Source organism: Sinohyriopsis cumingii, chromosome 3 (genome assembly GCF_028554795.1).
Source record: "Sinohyriopsis cumingii isolate HCF-2022 chromosome 3, ASM2855479v2, whole genome shotgun sequence".
NCBI classification, from domain to species: Eukaryota; Metazoa; Mollusca; class Bivalvia; order Unionida; family Unionidae; genus Sinohyriopsis; species Sinohyriopsis cumingii.
Window position 1 is genome coordinate 62,120,429 of NC_142963.1, and position 14,419 is coordinate 62,134,847.

The 14,419-nt window shown below is 33.4% G+C and overlaps 1 protein-coding gene across 1 annotated transcript in view; it reads left to right on the plus strand.

Annotated features, from left to right (window-relative positions):
* The window catches only part of LOC149802966 (uncharacterized), a 41,342-nt gene extending 28,068 nt beyond the window's left edge, over positions 1-13,274 (plus strand). Inside the window, exons 4-5 of the mRNA XM_089953860.1 lie at positions 8,860-9,262; positions 13,209-13,274. Coding sequence (XP_089809986.1) covers positions 8,860-9,262; positions 13,209-13,274 — 469 coding nt within the window. The remainder of the gene's footprint in view (positions 1-8,859; positions 9,263-13,208) is intronic.
* Positions 13,275-14,419: the final 1,145 nt, after the last annotated feature.

Below are 14,419 nucleotides of genomic sequence, written 5' to 3' on the forward strand. Positions count from 1 at the left end.
AGATAGAGAGTTTCATATATAGGGATCAAAGTCGTGTGGTGGGTCATAACTAGTTTTACAACAATCAGGATATAAGTTATGCAGTATATGAAACATGTTACCAGTTGAGACGATTAACTTTTCCTAGCCAAGCCCCTAATTTGTTGCATTATACCAGCAGTATTTATAGTACCTAAATTGCATCATCATCGACATCAAAGTCTGTATGTATCAACAGCTAGAAACATTGTGCAGTAATAGCAGCTGTAATGGGATATACCTGAATGGATGCTTGGATCAAATGACAACACAACACAATGTGATGAAAGATGGAAATTTATGAAATGAATCAATTAAAATATATATATTCTACAAATACAGTGATTCTTACATGCTCTAAACATACGTCTCATTCAGTTGCTTCATCCAAACATTCACAAATAGGAAAAATAATAACAAATGATTCATATATTCAAATGTACGATGGTAAGATTCAAATAATCTCACGTAATCTCATGTAATGAAAGTGAGATTCAAATAATCTCAAGGAATGAAAATAAGATTCCAATAATCTCATGGAATGAAAATAAGATTCAAATAATCTCATGTAACAAAAATGACTCAGTTGTATTTAATTGAAACAACAATCAATTGAAACAAACATATGACTAGGTAATTTGTACAGCTGTATGATTCATAAATATTTGTAAAAACTTGCAAATGTGTCCACTGACAAACCACACAGTTCTCCAGAATTCTTGGGTTGGCTCACACTTGTATCGGCTGTGCACACACTTCATGGATCCACCATGCACACAGGTTTACAAATTAGTGGTTTCGTCTTCATATAGCCTTGATGGTTACATCATCTTCCATTTCCATATAGACACACAGATGGCCAGACAGACAGCCTGATATACCCGCACACACATACGTACAGACAGCCCTATGGCTGTAGGACAAAAATGGAGAACATTCACTCATTGACAAGATCTAAAAGACCAGTGTGTCAGTTACAAAAGAAACCTGAGAGTGAGTATAAGGGTAAAATACCCGTGCGTACCTTGCTTGTAGTGTCTCTTGCCACAAGCGATCTATGACGAGATACATGCTGGTTCAGTTGTTTACCTCGAAAAACAATTATCCACCCTAGTTAACGTCATATGCATGTACGACGAAAATGATCAAATCATTCTAAGGCAAAACCAAGTTATTTCTTGCCTTATTCTGTGATAGCAGAGAATGGTTATCTTGGAGAGGGTGTATTTTTTTAAGCCCATCAAACAGCATAGTGTGTTCACTATATCATCTGCCACTGCATGGCTTTTCCACCTATCAAACCATGTTCCTGTGTCTACATTCTTTGCTTCCGGAATAACTATATATCAAAGGTGTCAACGGTTTACCCATAATCTGTGCGTTTTGTTTCCTTTTTCGTTAGTGTACGGCTGTACAACCGTTTTGAATGTTTTTTTTTGTACAACATGTATATTTTTTTTCTTTTTTTGTGCATCCTGGACTCTGGACATAATTTTTTTAGAACAAGAATTCAGTGAGACTAGGGTGGCCCAAAACAACCAATCAAATCATACTCAAAACCGCACTTTTCCTTTGATAATGATACAAGTTTCATTCATGGCTCAACTCCTGTGTGTGAAGATCTTTTTGTTTATCGCTCTGAAATTTGATGCTCACTCAGATTTCTAATATTGACTAACTACCTTTTCAGTAGGTATGTTTTCTTATTTTATACATTATTTTTGTATTATTTATACTTATTACTATCAAATGCATAAAGTTTGCATCAATTTTTATACTTTTGCATAGTGTCGCAGTCATGTTGGTGTAACCGTAATTCATCCATTTTTCTGTGGAGCTAAAGTCGATTTATTAAATTTTTTAACAGTACACTAATTAAAAATAAATACTGATTTTACCACCATCAGTTTTATCATGCTGTTATAGTTTTGAGTTACGTTTGTCAGATACGTAATGCAAGCAGGAAGATCTATTGTCATAATGATGGGTGTATTACAGATACTGAGTGATGTCATTCGCATGGTTCAAAAATATGTAACAATGCCAATTTATATCAAGTTTGTGACCAAAATCAGCATACAGTATAGCAAATTCATAATTTTTCAAACACCAGATATGCAGTTTTAATAGAAACGATCAACAGCTTACAAGGTATAAACTTCTGGACTGCCGCTTTCTCAATTTTGTTATTTCAAGATTTCAGTTTTTGGAGAGCTCCAGGTGTAATATCTAGGGGTTTATGGGGAAAAATATAAATTCATAACATGTGTAATCAGAAGATCTTCCTATTTCACGTGTCAAATCTGAAGTTTTAATATTTTGTTTGGTTATTTCTTTCATCTAGTTAAAATATTCTGTCCATCAAATAGCTGAGCCTAACTCAAAGAAATGCAAGCCTGAAGACACTGACCGAGGTCATGGCAAGTTTCAGACTAATTGGATTAAAGTCTTCTCAGGCGTTGTAGATGTATCCAAGTTAGGATCTTCATATGCTTTTTGTAAAATATGCAGTAAGTACATTAAAGTGGTGGTGTCAAGCATATATGATCCAGAGGAACACTTCAGGACAAAATTGCACGAAAGAAATATTGAAATGAAGAAGTTAGCATCCATCAAAAGCTTCTTTGCTCAGCAAAAGCAGGAAGACGATAAGTCGTGGGTTCGATCCCCGGCCGAGTCATACCAAAGACTTACAAAAATGGTACTAACAGCTGCCTTGCTTGACGCTCAGCATTAAGAGGTTAGTGTTGGACTGGTCAGCAGGTGTCAGGATAATGTGACTGGGTGAGACATCATTTTCTACATGTCTGCGGCATGATGCCTCAGTGCTAGACATCACTATAAACAGCCACACTGCAGACACCGTAGCGATATGACTGAAAAATTGTTAAAGCTATGTGAAACATCCAAGTCACACAAACACACAAGTCCTAGGTTTTGATATCTAGTACATTAATGTTTAGAATGAATCTGGTAATAATATTAATGATCCATCAAACCAAACTTAAATTACCGACATTTTAAAAAGATAGTTATAACCTACTTATGGTACATTTATTTGCGAGTGACGCTTATGTCGTTCAGATGAAAAGTATTTTTAAGTTCCAAAACTTTTGACAAACCTAAATTTATAATTTATAGTTAGGGATTACAGACTTTCAAACATTTTTGAACAGAAAAAAATCCTTCCTCCAACAGGGACAGGAAATGTCACATTAGTAAGATCCAGGACCCATGTCTCAATTGAATCATAATGTGCATATTAAACCATGTAGATCTCACATAAAATATGTTTGCTGTTGTGACCATGTACTTACTGTACATAATAATATGTAATGCATCCATTCTTTTCTTGTATTGATCAAATGCCGTAACATTACGGTACATTTCCAGCATTAGTATTTATCTCTGCTGATTTCTGGCATGGAATGTTTACATGCTAATTATGCAAGCTGCATTCAGCAGAGCCGACTTTTAAAATATCTTAACAATGCTGCCTTCCAGCCTGAATTGCTGTCAAACTTAATTTGCATGCTACATTCATTCTAAACTGACTTGAACAATTGCATAATAATGGCACTGCATGAATTATGCAGGGTTTTTCCAAGGAAGCCTAAAAGTACAACTATTAGCATGTGGGGGTCCACAATTTTTTTTTGTAGTTAAGAATGGGTCCTGAGATACAAAGGTTGGAACCATTGCTTTCACACAATCTTGAGATTTTAACAATAATCCTTAGACATCCTGAAATTCATCAGTATTTTTCGAGATATCTAACATTCTGTCATTCGACTGTATGGATCTCTCATTATGTCACCGAACTTGGAGATTTTCATCCCAAAAACATGCAACCTTATGTTCTGTACTTTCTTTTACAGAGGCTGATGGTTTTTTTCTTCTTGATTCTTGGTACCTAACTTTTGAATATTTAATTGATGTAACACCCAGAATATATTTCAATACATGCTGCTGCTCTGTGAAAAAAAGAATTTTGCTACATTTTAGCCTCATTAATTCATTAATTAGCTTTCCAGTGTTATGTTATTAGTTAATTCATTAATTAGCTTTCCAGTGTTATGTTATTGTCTAAATGTCAGAACTCGTTCAAGCAGCGCATTACATTTTCATAGCTATGGATTGGATATAATTAGTAAGTAAAATTTACTTGATGAAAAGTATGATGGAATGCTTATGACCTTTAGAAAAAATACTTTTTTCACATTGGAAACTTTTTTCAGAGCTCAATAATCTTACTTATATGAGAACATTTTTTTAATTTTTTTTTTCAACTCTTAGTGCCAAGATTGAGAAATTGTACATTTTAAAAGTTTTGATAAAGTTTTAGCTCTGCTGGTCATAGACCAGAAGACCTTATGGGATGGTCAGTTGTCTTTGGTCCAGTTGTCCAACCCTTTGTCTGTTGTCCATTATCCATCCATCTGTTAACACAAGTTTGTTTCTGCTGCTTGTCCTGTAAACTACTTAGATTGGCATGAAACTTTAAGCACACATTCATCCTGTGGTGTAGTTGGTCCTGAACATAGACACTGTTAATTGACATTCAGTACAGCTACCACAGTGGCAATCTTTAGCCATCTTGAAAATCATAGGGTTTTCACTATAAATTTTTTTTTACAAAAAATATGTTATCACTACTTTTCCTTAAATGGAAAGTCAAATCAACATGGTGTTTTTACTGGAGTACTTCTCATGATGTCCAATTGGTACTAAATAAAAATGTCGCCACTCTAATATTCAATAGTCAACCATGGCAGTCATCTTGTAACTCTCGTTATTGCATCTCCTCCTAAATGGAAGGTCATATCAGCATGGAGGTTTCAGCAGAAGACTAATTATATCTAGTTGGTCCTACTTGAAAATGGTTCTAATCTGACCTGAAATAAGACTACCATGGCAGTCGTGTTGAAAATTTTGTCACTGCTTATCCTAAGTGGTGCCAATTATAAATCCAACATGTCCACTACATTGTCTGATTTGAAAATCTTGGTATAGCTAATGAATATCACAGATGTTGTCAACACTCACTAGTTAGAAAGAATTAAGAGACCATCTTATCTTGCCACATGGAAATACTCCTTCACTTTGAATGCATGAAACAGCCAACAATTTTACCAAAATGTTTGGACCCATAGCACATTTCAGTTTTCAGACATTTCTGAAGTAATTTCATGTGTGTAATGATTGATCTTGATGGGAAATCCTTTATATTTATTGGACATTAGCATGGTGATATTGTGATACCCACACTCTGTCTGTCAGGCCTCTGCTTGTATGTTCATAACAACACTCTTAAACCTCTGTATGATAAATACACTAAACTTATCACACATTTTGCTTATGTGGTGATCATTTTTGAGTGTGTTACAATTTTGGGGTTCCTTTGCTGGGGTCCCTGGAGGAAGAGGGTCAAAAGTCAAATATACAAAAATGCAGTGACATAGTTGTAATGGTTTCTGTAATACCAAACTTTTGTACATGCATTTGTAAGAGGTAGCATATAATATATGGTAACAGATTTCAGGATATAAGGTCATGATCACATTCCAGATGTGTGGTGGAGGTTGTTCTTAAGCAGTGATGAAATACTGCACCATTTAAATGGAACGTAGGCAATGGAAGTGGTTGATGATGCAGTAATGCCAGTAATACCTTTACTTCCTTGTAGATTGTGATGAATTAAGCAGCACTCTAGGAAATTAGAGAATGGCACGAGGACTGATATAGATGATGTCTGACTACTCAATTTCTCCATAATTAAGAGAGTGAAATTAGTTACATATTAAGACCAAAAAGTATAGTATAAACAATACTGGAGCTAAAGCAATTTTTTAAAAAAACTCTTAAAAGTGCAAATTAGATCCATTACCAAAACATGATATTAATATGTAGCTGGTGTTGAATAGAAACTTTACTTGTGGCGTCCAACATGGCATCATAGTGGCCATGTTGAAATTAATCCTACAATTACTCAGAGGCAGATTGGTAACCATACATTGGAACCTTCCTTAATGGTCACTTCACTTATGCAGAATCCTGCCATTCAGTCAGTACCAAATGTTCTGTTCTCTTAATTGTACCTATCTTTTGAACCTCTCTTAGGCAGCCACCTCCCTTTACTAATCAGAATTATGTTATCATATTGGTAGGGGCTTAAGAGAGATTGCATCAACTGTTCCAGTGGCCTAGGTTAGAGCATCTGCCTCAGATGAGGGAGGTTGTGGGTTTGATCTCCGGTTGAGTCATACCAAAGACTTGTAAAAATGGTACTAACAGTTGCCTCACTTGGTGCTCAGCATTAAGAGGCTAGTTTTTAGGACTGGTTGGCCTGGTGTCAGGATAATGTGACTGGGTGGGACATAATGCTACATGTCTGCAGCATGATGCCCCAGTGCTAGACATCACGATAAACTGCCACATTGCAGACATCATAGCAATATGACTGATTTTTTTTAAAGCTTTGTTAAAAATCCAAGTCACATATACATAGAGATTGCATAATATTGCTAATGAACTATTCTTATGAATCAGACAACTGATGATTAACTGAGCAGAGTACCAGTCAAGAAGTTGGTTACCATATATCCTGCATATAAGTCAAGTCAAACACCAAGCAGAGTACCAGTCAAGAAGTTGGTTTCCATATATCCTGTGTATAAGTCAAGTCAAACACCATTAAACAACAAAGATCCTGATCTGCCGCAGGGCCTGTGCTGTTTATTCTACTCATTGTTATTAATAAACTGTATAGACACAGATCTGCAGGTGCATCATGCCATAGCAGATCTGGTTATGTGCAGTTTGCAGTTTGACAAGTCTTATAACTGAGTATATATTGTACCTTTGATCAGGCAATTGGCTGTAATATCGGTGTATAAATTTTCCTAGACTTTTAATAATGTTTTTAACCTGTAGATAAATTCTATTCATGCACATAGATGATTTAATTGTTTTAGGCAGGCTAAAATTATTCTTGTGACTACCAGGTGCAAAACTTAGGGATATTTAGTTTGAGAAAATGCTGCAAAGCGTTTGCTTTTGATTGTTCAGAAAGTTGGTGCTTACATTGGTCAAGAAGTACATATTTTGTGCACTGGGTAATCTAGTGCACAAAGTAGGTTTATTTTCTCAAAACATTAGCATTGAACTCTGCAGGAAATGAGTTAGTGGCATGATCCCAGTTATGTGAGCTGTAATGTAGATGGAGATGACACTGTAATTTGTTCAGCATGATTAATGCTGCAGTCTGATTGACATAAATTGCCTGAATGTCATCTTGAAACCTCTATTTATACAGATGATAAAATTAAACGCACATATTAAATTATTTTACCAGTGCATACTATATTACCAGCTGTGGACAAATTTCTGGCATAGTACGTTGCACTTAATTGATTGACTGATTGGTTAATTTAACTGCATTTATGAAAGGGTATATAATGCCAAGGCATTTGGAGTAAGAGTCTTGCCCAGAGACAAATCTGCTGGGTCTGGTCTGGCTAGGCACCATTATGGTGAAGAATCCACCATGACAGTGGCTCCTTTGTTCACTTTATGTGATGGTAGTTCTGTGTCGACATTATTTGAAGTTAAATGTGTATTATACATAAGCAGATATGGTATTTCTCTCAGGTTTACAAGGATATATAGCCTATAGGCAAAGAAATGTACTGTTGGTTCCCTTAATGATGACAGTTTAACAGTAGGAGCGAATATGGCTACAAAGTATGATTGACAGACAGAAAGAACTTATATGCAAGTACTGAACAATTATAATAATTTTGGTCAACATTAGGCTCTAATAAATACTGAATTACACTTTAACAAAAAATGCAGTTCAACTTTAGGCGCATTTATCTGAAGGTTTAGTTGGTCCTGAATGAAAATGGTCCTGCTCAGATATTCAGTATGGCGACTTTGGCAGCCATGTTTATAAAAACTTCTTATCATTATTCCTCTTTAGTCATATCAAGTTAGGGTTTTTAACAAAAAGACTTTCCTATCATGTCTGGTTGGACTAATTGAAATTGCTGCCAATCTGAAATCCAATATAGCCACCACAGCAGCCATACTTAAAATGTTAATAATACTCTTCCACATGAAAAGAAAGACATATCAAAATGGGATTTTCACTAAAAAATAAAATGGTGCATCAATCTGATGTCCATCATGCCCACCATTGCAGCCATATTGAAAATCTTGATATTGCAACAGAAAGTCATATCGACATAGGGTTGTTGCCTGTAGACCAATTATGATATCTGTTTTTTCCTGAATGAAAACTGCCTATCAGACCTAAAATATGGATGCCAGAATGAACATGTTGAAAATCTTGTCACTAATTCTTTTGAAACAATGATCATATAAAGATGTTGTTTTCACCAAAAGTCTGCTAATGGTATCAAATTTGTCATAAATGAAATGCTACCAATCTTGCATTCAGTATGGCTTCCACAGGGGCTGATTTTGAAGATCTTATTGCACAAAATCAGAAATGGTTTCAGAACTCAGCAATTAAAAAGAAGAAATGGTCTTATCTTGAATTCCTGTAAATTCTTTTTGGTTACTAGAGGGTCAGTCCCTTTCAGGGACTATTGTTTAAAATATGTTGCCTACTGTATTTTATAGAAATGTATATGTTACCCATGTACATATGCACACACATCATGTACATAAGTGATTTAATTTCATCTCAGTAGTGATTAGAGGCCCAAAGGCATACGATTTCTGATGTCAACTTGGGATGCTGAAATCTTGAATTTTTAAGTGAGATTGTCAAGCATAGAAATGAGATTTTATCGTTGTCTTCTGTTTATTTTTCAGTCGAAGACTATTCAAGAACTTCCACGATAAGAAAATGATATTGAAACAGGATGCTACAGGTAGCCATGTCTTGCATAAGCCTGAGATGGTGAAGAAATTGGACCAAGCTGAGCACATCAAAGAAGGATATGAAATGCTGAAAGATTATAAGGGAGAGAATATGTTTCACAAGGGAGAGCATCCTCTGAAGGGAGATAAACATTTGCATCCAGATCACAAACATATGGACATTCAGCATACTCTTGAGCAAGCTGAGAAGGTACAGAATGCATATGAAAGGTATCATGATACACATGCCAAAATGCATCACGGCACACTGCATGGAAAGAAAGATGCTGACAAAGTTGAAGGGAAGAAACATGTTTATCACCATAAGGATACAATGCACAAGAACATAGATAAGGTATGACTTATTCACTGCAGAATTTGAAATTGATTAGCTCCAGTACTTTGTTGTTCTTGTTGATGGTTGGGGCTTAATGTCATTTTTCAGAGCATGATGGACTGTGCATGGCAGACAGTATAACTGGTGGAGGGAGAACCCAGGAAAACCCTGGTAAAAACCAATAACTCATGGTAAGCTGTTAGCAAGCTTTCTCACATCCAAGCCTGGGACTTAAACCTAGGCAGACAGGGATGAAATGGCAGGGATTGGTAAAGGTGGGCATTTTAGATCACTCTGTGTCTCCAGTACTCTGTAATAAGTAGTCAATCAATCATTTATTAAGGATTTTGGAAAAACTCGCAATTCAAAATTTGGCATTGCCTAGTCAAACCACTGGTGTTGATTGTGTACATCTAAATGCAGATGCATACTTATAACCAGTAGCTAGTCAATCATTATTCATCATATTTACATCTTTTTAGCTTAATTTTAATTGGCACCATATTTCCACTCTTGTGCTGAGATGTCAAACTCAACTACATATACACATACCTATAAACTTGAGGAGGCTAACTCCTTCCTCTTACCGGGTGTAAATTGGGCTTTGTTTATTCAACATTCCAATGGACCACTGCCCATTTTCAAACTGGCTCTGTTTGTTTTATTTCATAATATTTATGGGGGATGCTAAGTTTGTCAGATTTAAAGCGACCTGGTTAACAAATAGTCTGATACCTTGGCCAATTATACTATGCTACATGTACAAATTCATACAGTTATAATTTTACTATGTTTCACTCAGTTTTCATTCTATTCTTAGTAGAAACAAAACAATTGCTAAATGATTAAGAGCTACAATTTTAGCAAGAAAAATTCTGGGTTTTGAAGGAAATACTCTGTTTATTAGTTGTTATAATTGTCTCTGAATTGAGAATTCATCGTTAGACACAGGTTGATAGTTTTATACTAATAGACATTGGCTGATAGTTTTATACTAATAGACACAGGCTGATAGTTTTATACTAATAGACAGGCTGATAGTTTTATACTAATAGACGTAGCATGATAGTTTTATACTAATAGATACAGGCTGATAGTTTTATACTAATAGACACAGCATGATAGTTTTATACTAATAGACACAGGCTGATAGTTTTATACTAATAAATACAGGTTGATAGTGTTATACTGATAGACACAGGCTGATAGTTTTATACTAATAGACACAGGCTGATAGTTTTATACTAATAGACATAGGCTGATAGTTTTATACTAAGAGATATAGGCTGATAGTTTTATACTAATAGACACAGGCTGATAGTTTTATACTAATAGACATAGCATGATAGTTTTATACTAATAGACACAGGCTGATAGTTTTATACTAATAGACATAGGCTGATAGTTTTATACTAATAGACATAGGCTGATAGTTTTATACTAATAGATATAGGCTGATAGTTTTAAACTAATAGACACAGGCTGATAGTTTTATACTTACAGACACAGGCTGATAGTTTTATACTAATAGACATAGCATGATAGTTTTATACTAATATACATAGGCTGATAGTTTTATACTAATAGACACAGGCTGATAGTTTTATACTAATAGACACAGGCTGATAGTTTTATACTAATAGACATAGACTGATAGTTTTATACTAATAGACATAGGCTGATTGTTTTATACTAATAGACACAGGTTGATAGTTTTATACTAATAGACATAGGCTGATAGTTTTATACTAATAGATACAGGTTGATAGTTTTATACTAATAGACACAGGCTGATAGTTTTATACTAATAAATACAGGTTGATAGTTTTATACTAATATACATAGGCTGATAGTTTTATACTAATAGACATAGTCTGATAGTTTTATAGAAATATACATAGGCTGATAGTTTTATGCTAATAGACATAGGCTGATAGTTTTATACTAATAGACACAGGCTGATAGTTTTATGCTAATAGACATAGGCTGATAGTTTTATACTAATAGACATAGGCTGATAGTTTTATACTAATATACATAGGCTGATGGTTTTATACTAATAGACACAGGCTGATAGTTTTATACTAATAGACACAGGCTGATAGTTTTATACTAATAGACATAGCCTGATAGTTTTATACTAATATACATAGGCTGATAGTTTTATACTAATAAACATAGGCTGATAGTTTTATACTAATAGACATAAGCTGATAGTTTTATACTAATATACATAGGCTGATAGTTTTATACTAATATACATAGGCTGATAGTTTTATATTAATAGACATAGGCTGATAGTTTTATACTAATAGACATAGGCTGATAGTTTTATATTAATAGACATAGGCTGATAGTTTTATACTAATAGACATAGGCTGATAGTTTTAAACTAATAGACATAGGCCAATAGTTTTATGCTAATATACATAGGCTGATAGTTTTATACTAATATACATAGGCTGATAGTTTTATATTAATAGACATAGGCTGATAGTTTTATACTAATATACACAGGCTGATAGTTTTATACTAATAGACAAAGGCTGATAGTTTTATATTAATAGACATAGGCTGATAGTTTTATATTAATAGACATAGGCTGATAGTTTTATACTAATAGACATAGGCTAATAGTTTTATACTAATAGACACAGGCTAATAGTTTTATACTAATAGACATAGGCTGATGATAGTTTTATACTAATAGACATAAGCTGATAGTTTTATACTAATAGACATAGGCTGATAGTTTTATACTAATAGACATAGGCTGATAGTTTTATATTAATAGACATAGGCTGATAGTTTTATACTAATAGACATAGGCTGATAGTTTTATACTAATAGACATAGGCCAATAGTTTTATGCTAATATACATAGGCTGATAGTTTTATACTAATATACATAGGCTGATAGTTTTATATTATTAGACATAGGCTGATAGTTTTATACTAATAGACACAGGCTGATAGTTTTATACTAATAGACACAGGTTGATAGTTTTATACTAATAGACACAGGCTGACAGTTTCATACTAATAGACAGGCTGATAGTTTTATACTAATAGACATAGCATGATAGTTTTATACTAATAGATACAGGCTGATAGTTTTATACTAATAGACATAGCATGATAGTTTTATACTAATAGACACAGGCTGATAGTTTTATACTAATATATACAGGTTGATAGTGTTATACTAATAGACACATGCTGATAGTTTTATACTAATAGACACAGGCTGATAGTTTTATACTAATAGACATAGGCTGATAGTTTTATACTAAGAGATATAGGCTGATAGTTTTTTACTAATAGACACAGGCTGATAGTTTTATACTGCTAGACATAGGCCGATAGTTTTATACTAATAGACTATACTGATTCAGAGTAGGATAACATTACTATCTTTCACCTTTTCAAAATCTTTGCTATATTGTAATGTTAGATATAAAAGTGTGGAGATAAATATGTTAGCTTGGGAGTAAACAGTTTCACTGCAGTACTATTTTGTGGGATCACACTGTTTTCCTTAATGTTTATCTACAGTTTTTCATGGTTGATTTTAATTTTGTAGTTACCTGATGATATGCCAGTACAGAAAAATTGAGTGTTGCTTTTAATTTATTCATAGACTGGTAACATTTCTTGATAGAAAGACCATGAACATAAACAATATCTGTGTGTGCATATATATATATATATATATATATATATATATATATATATATATATATATATATATATATAATTGTTATTCACTGACAGATTATTTAATTGTATAATCTATTATTGAAATTGTATTGAAGTATGTTTACTAAGAAAGTTTACAAAAGATAAAGATATAACCATTTTCATGCTCAAAACTGTTTTCTCAGATATCTCGAATGTAAACCTAATTGATAGCCTTGAATATCAACAATATAGTTTAAAGAAAATTGCTCCTTTCCTTTTTCAGATTATACCTGTAGAAATGACTGGTTCCGTCAAAGAAAATAGTATGTATTTACCTTCTTTTATGTAGCTTAATATTTTGATAATTTAAGAGCTAGTTAAATTCTGATCTTGGAATGCATGTCTTGAAATAAAATCTTGGGATGTTTTTTTCTTGGAGCAGGAATAAGAGTGGTAAATATCTGGCAAATATGGCTGGCAAAACCACATGGAACAAACTTCAACACATTATTATAATATTCATTGGTGGTGGGTGGGGTAATTTACTTGTGCATGATTTTTAAGTTGAAACATATAATTTGGATTGTAGTATAAAGTGGTCAAAAGAAATGTACTTTGCTGTAAGGTAATTTATTGAGACAGATGTATAGTTTACAAATATTTCTTGGTTTATATTGAGTTTAGTCTTTTTAATAATAATCCGTTTGCTTATGATTACTTGGGTATTCTGTATTTTTTGGCAACACACATACATTCAGGCTGAACTGCTTTTACAGACATCTTTAAATCAGTATTCTTAAATACATTGAATCGAACTGTAATAAATCCAAATTTTGTTTAAATTCCATTCACAGCTAAAAATATTTGGAATGCATTAAAGAGGAATTATGTAATAAATACAAAACCACATTTACGTATTCTTTTCTGAGTGGAGAATACAGAACTCATTTGATATAGTGTATGTGTGTAATTGATAATAGTGTATGTGTAATTGATATAGTGTATGTGTGTAATTGATGTAGTGTATGTGTGCAATTAATATAGTGTATGTGCATAATTGATATAGTATATGTGCATAATTGATATAGTGTATGTGTGTAATTGATATAGTGTATGTGTGCAATTGATGTAGTGTATGTGTGTAATTGATATAGTGTATGTGTGCAATTGATATAGTGTATGTGCATAATTGATATAGTATATGTGCATAATTGATATAGTGTATGTGTGTAATTGATATAGTGTATGTGTGCAATTGATATAGTGTATGTGTGTAATTGATATAGTGTATGTGTGTAATTGATATAGTGTATGTGTGTAATTGATGTAGTGTATGTGTGCAATTAATATAGTGTATGTGCATAATTGATATAGTATATGTGCATAATTGATATAGTGTGTGTAATTGATATAGTGTATGTGTGCAATTGATATAGTGTATGTGTGCAATTGATATAGTGTATGTGCATAATTGATATAGTGTATGTGTGCAGT